Source organism: Diplotaxodon limnothrissa, linkage group LG5 (assembly GCF_057381915.1).
Source record: "Diplotaxodon limnothrissa isolate DT_005_m linkage group LG5, D_limnothrissa_male_GT1.1, whole genome shotgun sequence".
Taxonomy (NCBI): domain Eukaryota; kingdom Metazoa; phylum Chordata; class Actinopteri; order Cichliformes; family Cichlidae; genus Diplotaxodon; species Diplotaxodon limnothrissa.
Window position 1 is genome coordinate 35569768 of NC_140600.1, and position 16951 is coordinate 35586718.

A 16951-nucleotide genomic window follows, 5' to 3' on the forward strand; every position below is an offset into this window, starting at 1 on the left:
AACAGTCCCAAAGTAATTACACACGTGATATCAATGGTCAGTACTAAGAGTTTGTTATTTGTTTTACTTGTGGTAAGGTATAGAAATTAAAACTGCTCTGTTCTGCTAAAAAGAAAAGAAAACTAAAAATATATTTTGTATTTAAAACAAATTTACCTTGCTGAGGAATTATATTCACATTCACGTTTTAATAATTTTGTTGCCATTATAAAAAGACTTTACTTTTCCCCCTTTTACTTAGAATGTAGTTCTACAAGTGAATGACACCAGAAACAAAGACGTAGCCAGTGAAAGTAAGCACATTTTAAAAGATCATTAGGTCAGTAGGTCTTAATATTTTTTTATAAACAGGATTGAATAAACAGACCCAAAACTCATATTATGATTTCTTTTTTTAATTTATTTATTTTTCTTCCCACTGTCCAGCCTTCAACCTGTGGTAGTGTGTATGTTGGCAGCGTGGTGTAAATTATCTGCAGTAATTCCAGTGTGTGGCCCAGAAAATGATTTTATACATGGTGTCTTTAAGATACAGATTGAAATGTAAACAGACAAAATACTGTCATTTTTAATGTACTCATGTGTGAACCATGTGGCTGTTTTTCCCATTTCATGTCGTCAGCACTGCAGGTAGGAAAAAAAAAAAAGACTTGTCTGATGTAAGTGATCCCTCGTTGCCCTGATGAGTACATTCATTCAGGCCACACCTCCACCGCCACATACCAGTTTTTCTTCATTTAATTGTGTAGGATGTTTCACTTGACTTCACCTTTATTCCCTTACTGGTTGTACACCCATACACTTGCAGTGTAGCTACTCCTGTGCAGATTAATGTAAAAAAAATGCATAAAACTTTTTTCTTTTCTTTTTTTTTTTTTTTTTTTTTAAGTATGTTGACTGTTGAATATTTAACAGGTAACAATATTACAGCACATTGACACTCGGAGTGGTTGAATTAACCACTTCTGTGTTTAACCACCACTGTGGTCCAGGTCATGGGGCAGATGAATATATTTAAAAAAAATATGCAAAATGGTGTTTGACTTGTTCTGATTGCACAGTCATTCGAATAGTAGACTAACATTTTTTATACACAAGTGGAAGTTTGTGGATAAATATTAGGAAGATGAATTTCTTGTATCAATGGATTTAGTAGATTTAAAAAAGAGCAATAAAACAATTAAAACACTGAAAGTGTGATGGGTATTTTGTACACGTACATTACAATAACTTACAACACACAACTCATTCATTTTGTAAGTATATTTCTTCCCAGTCTAATTGAATAATTTTTTTTTTATGTTGTCTTCCACTTGAATTGATCTCTTCATCTTGCTGGGTTTATTGTTGCCCTTTGTGAGCTGAAATTTCCCAAACAAATCTATCTCTGTCTCCAACAGTTTTGTCAGAGTGCTGTCTTCATTTACTTTTAGCAAAGTGACCTAAATTATGTAAGAACTGCTGTCTTTGAAAACACACAGAAGATACATGAAAGAAAACGAGAACTCTCTTTGTTACAAAACTACATATGCTGGGTATGTTGATGGGTGTTGACACAGAGAATGTACCAGAATACACCAGATGGTATGTAAGATGGCTCTTGGCAACATCATTTAACAGGAGGATGCTTACTCCATTATGTAACAGCTGAAACAGTGAGTGAACTACCAAGTTCTAGCACTGTTTCACTATGCTGTTTGTACTTTTGAGAATGTTGTGTTGCTTTCTTTCAACTGTATGTTGTAGAATAGAATTAGAATTCAACTTTATTGTCATTGCACATGTCACAGGTACAAGGCAACGAAATGCAGTTTGCATCCACCCAGAAAGTGCTTTAGCAATATATATATTAGCAATAATATAGTTATATAGATATATTACAAAAATGGGTCTATTGTAGAGAGGGTACAAACCATGGGTCTATTATGGGTATGTTACAATGTACATGGTATGAAGGTATGTTATGAATATGTTATAACTATAAGTATGTACAGGCTGTAGTGAGTGTACAAGCTATGAACAGGATATAAATATGAAACTATACAGAATTATGAAATATGAACTATACAAGTCATAAACAGTTGTATAATTGTATTGTACAGAATGATTTTCTAGACAGCATTTATAGTGTGGATGTAAGTATTACTTGAAATCCTGGTTAAAAGGGTGATGCCTTTCAAAAAACATAAGAATCACAAAATATACAGTGGAGAGCACAAAAATAACAATTAGAATTCATTGCATAATTTTACATTAGTACTTGTATGAAGCATCCACTCTTACATTATGTAATATGCAATAATTAAATGACTAACACAGTTTCCTTAAAGTTTCATATTTAGTTGTTTTGTTTAATAGACAGAACAAATTCTACTAAAATAAGAAATGAGCATGTTTTTAGAATAGGTTTTCTTCCACCCCAAAGAACAACGTTAATAGTACTCACCACACCACTGTATGTGCATGTCATAAGCCATTACTTAACATTGTGACTCAGAAACTGCTGTCTGCTAATTGTTCTGTTACATAATATTAATTATTGTTTCTTTAAAACTTGACTTCTGAATTATAAGCATATGGTACTTTTTATTTCTACTAGAGTTATCTACTATAAGTTATTAATAGTTATCAAGGTGACATTTCTAAAGATAAGAACAAGAAATGATGGGGAACTGTATGAATCTATTACATAAGTAAAGTGTCTGCCTGAATTACATGGGTGGTGTCTTGGCAAATGTGCTAGAATACTGCATGTGTACATGCTGATACCTCTAAACAAATTATGCCCTCTCCTTGTTGTTATTTTAACATCCTAAAATTTGTAACCGTTCTTGCAGGATAAAGTCAAAAACTGGTCTTTGGTCTTAGGCTTGCATTTAAAGTGAAGGTTGACATAAAAACACTTCAGTTTTCATATGAGATATTCACATTTGCATTATGTAATAAGCAGAAGATGAATAACTAGTGCAGTAATGTATCAAAAATTAGGCATTTAATTTACAGTCAGCAATAAATTGCAGTGCAATAATAATGAGGTGCAGTAGGCTCTTTTCCTCATGTCATTTGTGGCATTGTGCAAAATACTGAAGAGTTTTCAGCTAAATTACCTGTAAATATATTTTTCTGTTTTTCTTTTTTAAAGTGTGTTTTTCAACAGGTGGAGCGGTTTCAAATAACATTAGAGTTTTACTACACTTCGGTATTTTTTGATTATTTACTTATTTTCTTTTTTCCATTTTTTTTGTTTGTTCGTTTTTTGTGTAGTTTTCATCGAGTTAAAGTTTACTTCAGATTTTGTTGGATTTAAGCAGATATCCTGACTGTTGTTACGTTTCGGTGTTGTCAGTGTTTTGTTTTTGCGTGACTGTCATGTGTTTCCTGTTTTACTTTGAAGGTCTGTGTTATCTTAGTGTTTTCAGTTTACGTTTCCCTGTCTCGTCAGTTCTAATTTGCCCCAGCTGTGTTTCCCTCCTGTTGTCCATTTTCCTGATTGCTCCCTTTATGTATTTAAACCCTGTGTTTCAGTGTGTCATGGTCGCGATCTCCCCCCGTGTTGTAAATAGTTTGGTGTTTTGTTATAAATAAATAGTCTGTTGTAAATACTTTCGTCATGGGATATTTTCGTTTTGGGATTTTGGTGGAGGGCCTTCGTGGTTTATTTTTCCTTATCTTTGTTTTTCTGCGTTGCACCCCGGTTGCCTAGGCCGGGGTGTAACATATGGGGGCTCGTCCGGGATTGCCTTCGCTGGGGGGTCCGGGGACCGCCCCAGCCTTTGTCGTCTGCTGGAGGGTCCGTGGGACCGCTCCAGCCTTCATTCGCCTTCGCTGGAGGGTCCGTGGGACCGCTCCAGCCTTCATTCGCCTTCGCTGGAGGGTCCGTGGGACCACTCCAGCCTTCATCCGCCTTCGCTGGAGGGTCCGAGGGACCGCTCCAGCCTTCGTCGTCTGCTGGAGGGTCAGTGGGACCGCTCCAGCCTTCATCAGTTTCATCTGCCTTCGCTTCAGCCGTCCGTCTCCGCTGGAGGGTCCGAGGGACCGCTCCAGCCTTCGTCGTCTGCTGGAGGGTCAGTGGGACCGCTCCAGCCTTCATCAGCTTCGTCTGCCTTCGCTGAGGGGAGGGTCCGTGGGACCGCCCCAGCCTTTGTCGTCGCTGGAGGGTCCGTGGGACCGCTCCAGCCTTCATCCGCCTTCGCTGGAGGGTCCGTGGGACTGCTCCAGCCTTCGTCGTCTGCTGGAGGGTCAGTGGGACCGCTCCAGCCTTCATCGGCTTCATCTGTCTGGATCAAACTTTTCACTTGGTGTTAAATGTTTGATTTTTGGGTGGGGGGAACTGTTACGTTTCGGTGTTGTCAGTGTTTTGTTTTTGCGTGACTGTCATGTGTTTCCTGTTTTACTTTGAAGGTCTGTGTTATCTTAGTGTTTTCAGTTTACGTTTCCCTGTCTCGTCAGTTCTAATTTGCCCCAGCTGTGTTTCCCTCCTGTTGTCCATTTTCCTGATTGCTCCCTTTATGTATTTAAACCCTGTGTTTCAGTGTGTCATGGTCGCGATCTCCCCCGTGTTGTAAATAGTTTGGTGTTTTGTTATAAATAAATAGTCTGTTGTAAATACTTTCGTCATGGGATATTTTCGTTTTGGGATTTTGGTGGAGGGCCTTCGTGGTTTATTTTTCCTTATCTTTGTTTTTCTGCGTTGCACCCCGGTTGCCTAGGCCGGGGTGTAACACTGTGTTGAAAAAAAAAAAACTAAGAGTAAAGACACGTCCTGTACGATTTTATTTACTTTCAGTAACCACACAATACTTGTACTGTTTTGTGGTGTTTTAGAGCTTTCCCCTTCAGTGTTAGTTTCATCTCACTGAGCTGCGCTTCTGCACGCATAGGAACCTTTAATAGAACTCGGCTACAGGGTGCGTTTTTAATGTGGCACAGCATTCTGCACTGTTGTGTCCCACCTGTATCTGTTTCCCCTCGGCTCCGTTGAAAGTCATGGCAGGTCCTGATCTGATAAGAACTCTTCTGTATACCGTCAATAATCTTCTACAGCAGGAGAAATACAAAGCGGCGTTGGCAGTTTTGAAGGGATTCAGGAACGGCGCTGTGTGAGTTCAGTGGAGCACCCTGCGAGCTTAACTACGCTATTTACTTATTTAAACTTACACTGCTATCAGCTGGACTATTGCACTTGTTCCTTTAGCTGTTGTTCTCTGTCATGGCAGAGAGCCAGACTGGTAACTTGGCGGTGGATTTAGCAGCAGCTGAGGATAATAACAATAAGTGGAGATTTTTAGCCGGTAGCGAAGCACTTATATAACACTCTGTTTATTTCTCAGATATGGGGCTAAAATCAGAGCACCACATGCCCTGGTTATGACATTTCTATTTAGAAGTGGCAGGTAAGGCATAAATCTCAAGCTTATATATATATTTAAAAAAAAAAAACCCCAAACAAACCCTGTGCTACACGTCGCGTGCCTCTGAAGTGTTAAAACATCCCGTTTTCCTCCTGTGTTCTAGTTTAAACGACAAGTTCAAAGCCATTTTGAAGGCCACATACACCCACTCCAGAAACCTGGCGTGCTTTGTGTTCACGTACAAAGGACTGCAAGCTTTGCAGCAGAAACTTCAAGGAAAGAGTTTACAGTCTCACTCATTTCTGGCTGCCTGTGTTGGTGGATGGTTAGTGTTTGGCGATAACAACAACATTAACAGTCAGGTAGGACAAACTGCAGCCTGTGGGTGTCAAACTTCAAACTTGCCTGTTGCATCTGTCTGTGTTCCGATTATACAACTCTTTACTTTCTACTCTAGATCAACATGTACCTGCTGTCCAGAATCCTGTTCGCCCTGTCTCGGCTGGCTGTAGAGAAAGGATTCATCCCACAGCCTAAGCATGACCCTTTCCCACTCTTTGCCACGCTAGTTTGGGGTATCGTCTTGTGGTTGTTTGAGTATTACCCACATACACTCCAGCCATCACTGCAGTCCTCCATGAACTACCTCTATCATGACAGCAACGTGTGGCATGACATCTCAGACTTCCTAGTTTACAATAAGCCAAGGACTGCTGCCCAAAACTGAAGGTTTATTGTTTTATTTTTTGTAAAATAATCTTTTTTTAATCACTATTCTAAATATGATTGAATTTTGCCTTTTTAAATGTTTGACACTGAAGTTTGTATTTGAATGTCCTAATTCTTTTCTGTTTGTCAGTATCAACCAAGTTTCTCGCTAAAGTGCTCAACCATCATATTTAAGTACCATTGCTGAAAGGCAATGGTTGCAGTACTTCCTATGATTTTGTGTTCATATTTTATCTGATTGTACAGATTGTTGGAGATTCTGATTTTCCAGAGCTATGTCACTAAATGTAGTTGCTGTATAATTGAAGAATTAATAAACAACTAAATTAAATTTCTGTTATCTCTTGTAAACCTGTAGCTACACATTGACATATTTGTGTCACCTCAAGTTGTCAGCTGATTTATTTAAAAAAAAATTAAAACATTCTTTAACATTCATTCAGTAACAAAGCAATGGCAGCTGTTATTTTTAACTTATATATGAACTGTTAATGTTCTTTCTGCAATGCATTCTGCAAGTTTGAATGATGAAGCATAATGACACGTATTTCTTTGCGTTTTTTTTTTTATGAAATAATGATTTCTTCATACTGCTTACGCCTGAACTCCTCCCAGCAATGCATGCAGAAGAAATACTGGATTTGCATGTTGCAGATTTTGTTAGGTTGTCTTAGTGACTCAAGGTGTGCCATTGTTATATAATATTTAATGTAGAGTGAAATCTTCAAAGGGTTAATCATCACTTTTTGATTGCATCATTTTGTTGAACAATAGCATATTGTTCAACAACGTTGCATAGGTTTTCTAGTTTTATTCACAAAATTGGTCCAACGTGGCCAGTTTCAAGAAAAAACAAGTTTAGTTGGTTGAATTAAGCAGGTGCATTCTCTACTGTATACTTGTTAAAAATGTTCTACAGTCTGTTATTTGAATTGAAATATTAATTACTTTAAAAATGCTATTAATGGTAATGTATACATTTACTAGAAGAATCCATCCATTTTTAACTGCTTGGACAATTCAGGGTCACAGCGGTGTTGGAGCCTAACCCAACTGTTACACAGAGAGAGACCTGCACCCAGGGCAGTCTATAACAGGCCTATCACACAGAGACAGTCATTCACATGCAGACTTTTGGGCATGTTGTACATGCATGCGCTGGGAGAACATGCAAACCCCACACAGAACACCCCCAGGTGGCCAGGTATTTCAGCTAGAACTGTCAGCTCACTGATGATAATAGTACTTGTGCTTATGCATTCCTTATGAAATTACATCCTAGTGTCAAACTTACAGAATCACTTTTGATGCAAAATTCAAATGAGAAGTGACAGTGACATGGATGATGACTTTCAATGTTTCAATTTAATGTTACTTTATGCTCTCCATTGGTAAATAACACTAACGATATATAAAATAAAAAATAAAAAACACCTTTAATTTGGCCACGACAATCCATGCTTTAGAGCATCAGAATTTTACTTACCCATTGGTGGTAATAATACTGTACATATTATTATAACACCTTAAAAGGGCTGTTCTGAACGAATGTGCTTATTTCTATAATTTAGATAATACTCTCTGTTAAAAGTAAATATAGACTAAGTGCACTTACACCGTACTTCATGAACAGTTCTGTGTAGACAAAAAAAGATTATATATGTGCTGCGACTAAAAGGCACTGGTGTTACTTGTTAAATGTCAAATGTTAAAAAATAAAATATCAAACAACTTCAACTAAAAACACTGTTGATGTAAAATAATGCAACACAGTACTGTTCACTCTTACACTAACACTTTTCAACAAATGGCTTATGTTACGATTTGAGCAAGAAAAGTATAATCCAGGCAGATATGAAACATAGAAAGCAACAGTTAAAATTCATGAGAGCGAGTCAGTACTCATTCTCCAAAAATGCTTCCCACCCAAGATATTGTGCGTGCTTGTAATTATAAGTGGGTGAGCGCTCCTTCACTACAAAAACATTTGCGCAATGATGATGATGATGCTAGTTTCATTAAAAGGCAAACCAGAGTGAACAATGATGAGTTTCAAATAGCTAACCTCCCACGCTTCTATTCTGGGGCAAAACTCCATATCCTTGTGCAGCAACTTATTTGAGGTGGATTAATCAATGAATTACAAAACCTAAGGAATGTTCGTGTAAAGAGATAAAGTGACAGAGGGGGGAAAGCTGCACATGAGTGTGTATGAATGTATGTAATGGCCAATTTTGTCTTCATAGTTTAGCTTTGTTACTCATTTATGGATAGCTGCTCTAACCTTTTGCCTTACAGAGTTGAGGGAGATGTATAATTAATAAAAACCACATGTCTTTCATTTGAAAACCTTACTCTTAGCCACCCTAACTGGAAAGCGTTGTTGTTATTTGTTGTTGTCCATTTTTCCTCCTGCCCCTTAAGTCTAATCTCTCTTTTTTAAGTGCTCAGCTTTTTTTTAGTATTCAGCTCAGATAAAATAATTACAGAGGGTGATTTTAATATTCATGTAGCCTCATTGCATTTGACATCATTTTAAATGTCTTCATTTTGCATTAAGAAATGTAGACAAGAAAAGAAAAGAAGAAAAGGCCTTTGTCACTCATCTATATTTATTTGTCCCTCTGGGAAAATCATGATATTTCTATACACCAATATGGAACTAAAGATCTTTTCTTTTGTGAGCAAGTGGGGGCAATAGTGCCATGCGGATGGCAAGAGTTGAAAAGAGGAGGCAAAAAAGAAGATGCCACTTTCTAAAATAGGAAACGCAGTTCCTAACAACTTATTGCTTATTGTTACCATGATGATTTACCTTAACAAATCATGTAGGGGCTTACTAAAGCAGTGTCATCTGTGTGCGTGATAAAATGTCTGCTGGGAAAAAGTTGTTTTTACAGCAGTAGGTATACAGAATAAACAATCATAGAGATAAAGCAAAACCCAGAGGGAAGTCTGTGAAAGTGGTCTATTTGTCTGAAAATAGACTCCAACTCTGGTCTCATGTGTTATCCTGCTAAGAAACCCAACAATTCATAAAGTCAAACAAGAAACATGAAAAAAAATTGTTTCCAGTTTATCTGCTAACATTTTCTTTTAAAATTGTATAAAAAGAAACACACTCTTCATTGGTCCTCTAGTTTTATTGCTTATAGTTCGTTATATATTTTTGAAGGAAAATCATCTACTAGACAAAGAGAAAATACTCTTTCATCAGCCATTTTTTCATGTTTCACAGTGGTTCACTGATGGTTTATCATCACATGTCCACCAGGTTACATTTATTTACAACATAAACCAGTATTTTTGTAAATTTGATCATATGGCTTATAAAAATGTTAAAAAAGAATTTCTATTCACACGCAACCCTGTTGTGCATCATACGAATAATAATAGTTGACTTAAGCATAAAACATGCTCTTTCTTGTTGTCCACCCAGTTACTGTTTTCCACAGTAACAGGGTGGACTAGGTGGGTTGGTATGCATATTTTTGTGACTCTTTTTAATGTAATCAAAGCGTGAAAGCATGTGGGAGTCTAATTTATTTTTTAGAATAGATGGACATTTTTTCCAGTGGATTCAAACAAGATAAAATCTTTCATAGTTTAGTATCTCATCTCCAATGTCAGGCAGGGAGGCTGCCCATGTAAAAGACAACTATGAAAACCACCAGATACCTGAAATTTTAAAGCTGTGGAGATTATCAAAATAAGCAAGTGTTTTGCAACAAACTGTTAATATTGATATTGATATTTTACTTTGAAATATAAAGGTGGTAATAGTGAAAAGGATAATACGTCATCCAGAGGGCGTGAATAGACTGGTCTTTCAGAAACTGATGCTTGAACTGATGGACAACTATCTCTGGGATTACAGAGAATCATCTAAAAAGAGAAAATATCTAGTGAGCTGCAGCTCTCAGGGTGAAAATCACTTGTTGATGTCAAAAGTCAGAGGAAAATGGCCAGACTGCGTCATACTGAAAGGTTAAACACTTGTTCCAACCAAAGTATGCAAAAGAACATCACTGATTGCACAGTATATTGAACATGTTAATGCAGATGGGCTACAGCAGCAGAATACCACAACAGCCATCCCTGTCACCTAAATCAGGAAACTGAATATACAGTTCACATGAGCTCATCAAAAACTGGACAACAGACAACTGGAAAAATGTTGCCTGGTCATTTGGATGGCAGGGACAGTATTTGGGTTAAACACAATAAGAGCAAGAAATGATCCTGCCTTGTATCAAAGTTTCAGGCTGTCGCAGCTCTGGGGGACATTTTCTTGGCACATTTTAGACTCCTTAGTACCAGTTTAGCATTGTTTAAATGCACGACCTATCCGAGTATTGTTGCTAACCATGTCCTTATCTTTATGACAATATTGTGCCCATTTTCAGCTGGCTGCTTCCAGCAGGATAACGTGCCATGTCACAAAACTGAAATAATTTCAAACAAGTTTTCGAACATCCAACTCAACCTTATAGTCAACAAAATAAATAGTTAGTACCACCTCATACTGTATATGCAGAACTTTGTAATATAGTATTAGTCACATATTCAAATAGTGGGTGCATCAAACTAGCCGTTAACAAGTGTCATTCATTCAAAATCGTCAGAAAAAAGCCTCTCTGCAAATAAACTTAGAACACAATGTAAACAATAATATTTGGATAACAGACCTGTATGTGAAACAAAATCTAGGACTTACGTAATAGAATCATCCTTCAGTTGAATCCTGTGTCATAACATGACGTCTGAATGCAGATTCTATTGTGTGGAATATCAAAATTTGTGGTCTATGCGACAGATATTAATCATTGACAATCAGATTTGCTAGCATCTGTTAACACTGAAAGGTACTGTTCTTGCCCAAGGCCTCGGGCCTTGGTAACAATTCAAGAAAGTCACACTGCGTTCTCCCCGCCTTCTGAAATGCTTAAGAAGGGTTGGGCAAAATGCTTATATAGCTTTAGTGGGCGATAGTGGAGTCATACAACGTTGCTGTGAGAAAGAGAGACTAAGAGATGGAAGGTGAGATTTCATCTTCAGAAATGCAAACTCTTTCACTCTTTTCTGTTCCTTACTATTCATTACTATTCATTTGTTATACAGAGCAAATTCACTCTTGATAAAGACTATGATTATGATTTGATTATTACCATGATTACTGCTGTGCGTGATTGCCTTTTACTGTTACAGACAATGTATGATGTTGACAGTCTTTAATGTTTCTTTTTCTCAACTTGCAGACTTGAGGATAAAATATGTTGACCTGGAACAATCAGAAAACCTTGAGAGTCATAGGACGAATGGCTTCAGGAACACCAAATCTCTGGTGGTGCGGAGAGGAGCCCCATTTAAAGTCAGCGTTCAGCTGGAAGGGCGACCCTTCAACCCTAAGATCAATACTCTGAGGGTGAAAATCATGCTAGGTACTTTCCTGAGTATATTGCATGGATGCTTTTGTATACAAGTGGTCTAACCCACAATTTAAGGCTTTTGCTTGTGTTTCTAACATTCCTCAATTTTCCCATCAGGTAACCTGTACGCAGTAATGCCTGTAACCTTCTCCAAGAGCTCTTCCAAGTCCAGCTGGAATGCCTATATTGACCCTGAGGAGTGGAACCCTCTGAAACCTTCTATCTACATCTACTCTCCTGCCTCTGCCTCAGTCGGCTCCTACAGATTTCAGCTGTGTGTGCTTACTCAGGATGGCAAGAAAAGCTCTGCATATGGCAATTTCATCCTGCTCTGCAACCCCTGGTGTTCTGGTAAGTGAAGCAAAGTATCAGTGCTGGAGAATCAGATTTATTTTGGTAGCTTGTTGCAGCAACCATATATGTATCAGAATACATATATGGTTTGTGTGGCCTAACACACAAACCATATTGAAAATTACATTATTGTAGAATACATAATAAATTATTAATTACTTATTTTTAAGTATCTGCTACAGTACTATATAGGTCCGTGGACTGAATGATCTGTAAATCTCTTTGAAAATGTTGAATTGAACATGAATTGAAAATGTTAGTACACTGTGTGGTTCTAAATGCAGGATGTATTTCTTGCAGAGGATACAGTATACATCCCATTTGAGGATCAGAGAGAAGAATATATCCAGAGTGACTTTGGGTTGCTGTTTATGGGATCAGAGACAATCATTGTTGAAAGACCGTGGTCTTTTGATCAGGTAAGAAAGTCGCAAACTGAACACTAAGCAACTCAAAAAAAAAAAGTATTACCAGAAGATGTGCCTTTTAAATGAGGTATTATGTATGAGTGTATTATGTTTTATCAAAGTGCATAAAGATCGTATTCTCTGTAACACTGTTTTGAAAGATTCCCAGTGTTCACTTTCAGTTCACTTTAATAATTCTTCAAAACAATATTTGAAAATGAATAAATGTGCAAATTTTGGAGGATCAATGAGATAAAACATCTTAAAGTATGTGTGCACATAGTAAAATCTTGACCTTAAATCTGACTTCAAACCACCTGCTTAACAGGATGTACTCAAATTTTCTCTTTTCTGCTTGTAAAGTATGAGTCTGGTGTTCTGGAGGCATGCTTGAATTTGCTCCAAGTCAGCCCTCAGCACAAAAAGAACAGAAAGATGGACTACCTGAACCGAAACAACCCCGTGTACCTCAGCCGGGTTGTGTCTGCCATGGTGAGTGTCAACAGATTCTGTCTAGCAACACAAATTCAACATTAACTAGCTTTACAAATTGTATGAATCACATTAGTTTTTGGATCTTGTTTACAATCTATTACATGAGCATCATTTCTACTTGTTAAACAAGCTTGGGCTTAACCTGGGACACTATGTTCTGCACATTGACACAATGAAGAGACACAGCCTTCAATGTTCTGAACACTAAATGTCACATGCAGCAACACTGTAATTATTACTGTAAAACTGCCAAGGCAACATGGAAAATTATGGGATGCCCAAACCTGTTTTGGCATCTTTGGCACGTGCTGTGCAAACAGTAAAAACTATACTTAAGTTGTGCTTTGTGTTTAGATCAACAGTGAGGATGACCGTGGGGTGCTGAAGGGGAACTGGACAGGCGACTTCAAACAAGGTGTCAGTCCCTCCATGTGGACTGGGAGTGGGGACATTTTGAGAAAGTGGAACCAGTCTGGTAACAGCCCAGTCAAGTATGGACAGTGCTGGGTTTTTGCAGCTGTCATGTGCACAGGTGCTTATATCTTCATCTTTTAAAACCTTATAAAAGCAAGTAACTTAGATCATGTACTTCTGGTCTTTGATAATCAGTTGTTCTAAATGATGCTATCATAATAAAGTGTTTTCATTCCTTTTTTTTTAACACCGAGTCATTTTTTCCATGACAGTGTTCAAATATTTTAACAGTGTTTTTTTTAAATCAATTGTGCTTCAGTTATGAGAGTTCTTGGCATTCCTTGCCGTGTGATCACAAACTTCAACTCTGCCCATGACACTGATGGCAACCTGGTGATTGAGGAATACTACAGCGCAACAGGGCAGAAGTTAAACCTCACCAAAGACAGCATCTGGTCAGTTTTATATTTTGCTTATAAACTGTATTATTTAACTACTTTAAAGACTTTAATGACATTTTAATGCTTAACTTTATCTTTTGTTGGACTTTAACAGGAACTTCCATGTCTGGGTGGAGTGCTGGATGACTCGTCGGGATCTTGAATCTGGAATGGATGGCTGGCAAGTTCTTGACCCGACTCCTCAGCAGAGAAGTGGAGGTGTGTGCTAAAAAAAGTTCTTAAACTTTTTCTTCCACTCTTTAATTCTTTGTGAACTTCTTCAAAACGGTCTTGTTTCTGCCATCATCACAGGAGTGTACCGCTGTGGCCCCGCACCAGTCAAAGCAATAAAGAACAAGCGTGTGGACCTGTTCTATGATGTCCCATTTGTCTACGCCAGTGTGAATGCTGATATCCATACAATCATCTTGGGCCAGGGTCAGGTGCTCGGGTTCAGCAAAGACACTGAGAGAGTTGGCTCCCTCATCTGCACTAAGGCTGTTGGGTTCCCCAGATTGCAAAAGATCACAGGAGATTACAAATACATCAAAAGTATGACCATAAAACTAGAATTCTGCTCATTGATTTGCACATTATGCAATTTAATGAAGTGATATATTGAACTAAAGTGATAAAGTGAAATAATAGCACTCTCACATACTCACATTTGTCTTTCTGTCTTTATAACACAGGCCCAACTTCAACACTTTCATCAAGAAGCTCTTCAAGTTCAGGTGACTCAACACTAAGAAGAAGTAATTTGTAGTTTTGAATGTATTCATCAGAGTTTATACCGATTTCTTTAAAAACATATCTCTTCATGAGGACTTTTTCATGTTTATTCAGCAGGTTCATCCCAGGGAGTGTTAGTCTTCCTGACCCTGGACAAATTCCCCATTGTTGGGGAGCCTGTCAGCTTCAGCGTGAAAATTATGAACAAGCAGAATGTAGCCAAGATGTTGAAGATTCACCTCAATGCCCAGGCAAAAGAATACAACCACAGCCCCTCGGACACCTTCTGGGAAAACCACGGTGTCTTACAACTTGCACCTATGGAAGGTACATTTACTTTTCTCATCTACAACTAAAATAGTCACCTTTGAAGGACTGTTGTTGTTTTCAGATCTTAATCTATTTGGATTTGACTATTTATTTAACACAACCTAATTTCTGTGTCACTTCCTCTATCCAGTCAAGGTAGTGAGGCAGAAGATCCCCCTAGCACAGTATGAAGACGTGGTGGGGGATAACCTGATCAACCTTGCAGTTGTTGTGGAGGATACTGCCAGTCAGGAGAGAGTCCTGAGCTCAGAGGAGTTCAACATCACCAGTCCACAGCTCATCATACAGGTACTTTACAAAAATTCTCAATATTTCCTCCTTAAAGTTTCTCACATACAGACTTATTGCATCCATCAACTTAAACTTCTTTAAACAAATTAATTAATTAAACTTTATGTCTTTGAGCACAAATTCCAATGCTTTGATACCAAGTACAGGTTGCTATGTAATATTATAAGAAAGTATTTAAAGGGCATTCAGGATTTTCATATCTGATTTGATGATGCACCAGCTGTGAAAAAAATGCATCGGTGGTTTTGAAAATTTCTATAATATTTCTCCTTTTTGAATAAAAATGTAATCATATAGTTACAAGTATGAGTTGCAGACAGCAGATGTTATGTCATATTTATTAGCTTAAAGTTATATAATGGAGAACTTGAGGAAATGTTCTGGGTTTACTAATGTGTTTGTCCTTCAGGTTGCAGATGAAAAGTCCATCAAGCAACACAGCGAACAGACTGCCCTAGTGACCTTCATCAACCCATATTCTCACCCAGTCAGTGGAGTACTGACTGTAGCTGGGGCTGGGCTGCTCCAAGGCAAAGTTCAGTTCAGGTAAGAATGATTTTTTTTGTCTCATGGGCAATAATTAGAGGCGTGATGCAAAGTGACAGGACGTTTATTGTAGTCAGCCAATCTGAGTTACTGGAATAAATTTCTACATTTTGCAAACATTTTTTTAAAATAAGCTTTCTACATTTTCCTGCAGGATGCCCCCACTGCCTCCAGGAGGAAGAGCGGATCAGCCAATCCCGTTCATGCCCAACATGGTGGGAGAAAAGATGCTGCAAGCCAGCCTGTGGCTCACAAATATGAATGTCACCATCAGAGGCTTTAAGATGGTCTCTGTCAACAGTGTTTAGCACCTGCAGCCATGTTTCCTATGCTGTAAATGATGAATGTAAATATTATTTATTTAGCTATTTATTGTTTTTATTTATGTGTATATGTGCCATAAAAATTAACATTGATACCCAAAGATATATATATTTTTAATTTATTGTTGTACTTTTACCTTTATTTGAGAAATAAAATCATAAAATGTTCAATTCTGTCTCATTTCTTCTAAAAGCCACACAGTGTATGAGTCTATCAGTGTCTTTATGTTACTACTTTTCTTGGCCTGAAGATGGTGATCTTTCCCCATAAAGAAAGAAAAGTCCCTCGAGTGATTTTGTGCATGGAAAACTTTAAAATTCCTTTTTAGGTTTATGTCATGTAGATTGATTAGAATGCATCTATAGATTGAGCAACAGTGCAAAATGAGATGAAACTGAACTCACCTTTGCCCTCAGTGTAATTAATTTATCTTTATTCATCTACTTCAACTGTCTGTCACAACAAGTTGGCAACAAAGCATTATATACAGATCATTGCTAAGCTGACAGGCAGTGTAATCGGCACATGCACAATCATACCAGTCCAACTATATTACAAACAGGTTATTAGGAACTTAATGACAGTAAAGAAAACAATATACAACCCATGATTAAAGGTAAAGATTCATTCAAGCACCAGCCTATAATACAGCATCTTCAAGCCAACTCATCAAAACTTTTTGAGCAGATTTTTGGTCTTTAACTGTGATTATTGTTTTATGCAGAGCTCCCAAACTATTACCGTACTGTATTGTAAAACTGAACCAGTAAATAGCTCAGACTGTAAAGCTGAAATGCAGACTATTTAATAGCCCCTACCTTTAAGAGAATGGTATTTAACATTTATTACTAAAAATCACAATATCAGAATTCTTGCTTCTAATTTTGTCTTTACAACATTAATGGCCAGTAAAAAAACGTGTTAAGTCTCAAAAGAAATATAAAGACACAGCAGAAAAAGTCATCAACAATCTGAACTTTACTCACTGTGATCGCTAAACAGGATGTAAATATCCTGAAAACGGAACAATTTATAAACTCAAGATGAATTAAAAAAAAAAAAAGTAAGTTTGTTGTTTTATATGATTAATATTATCGGTATTAACCATA

The 16951-nt window shown here is 37.5% G+C and overlaps 2 protein-coding genes across 2 annotated transcripts; both read left to right on the top strand.

Annotated features, from left to right (window-relative positions):
• Positions 1 to 4975: 4975 nt before the first annotated feature.
• On the top strand, positions 4976 to 6240 carry pxmp4 (peroxisomal membrane protein 4). Its single transcript, XM_085354653.1, has 4 exons — positions 4976 to 5099; positions 5331 to 5393; positions 5515 to 5713; positions 5809 to 6240. The coding sequence occupies exons 1-4, from the start codon at positions 4987 to 4989 to the stop codon at positions 6076 to 6078; spliced, it is 645 nt and encodes a 214-aa protein (XP_085210779.1). The 5' UTR covers positions 4976 to 4986; the 3' UTR covers positions 6079 to 6240.
• Positions 6241 to 11113: 4873 nt separating this feature from the next.
• tgm5l (transglutaminase 5, like) lies at positions 11114 to 15826 on the top strand. The gene is made up of 14 exons (XM_085353553.1): positions 11114 to 11120; positions 11309 to 11521; positions 11627 to 11860; positions 12164 to 12282; positions 12634 to 12762; positions 13120 to 13297; positions 13499 to 13634; positions 13735 to 13838; positions 13932 to 14171; positions 14312 to 14374; positions 14469 to 14678; positions 14812 to 14969; positions 15382 to 15518; positions 15673 to 15826. Exons 1-14 carry the CDS (start codon positions 11114 to 11116, stop codon positions 15824 to 15826), a joined length of 2082 nt encoding a protein of 693 aa, XP_085209679.1.
• Positions 15827 to 16951: the final 1125 nt, after the last annotated feature.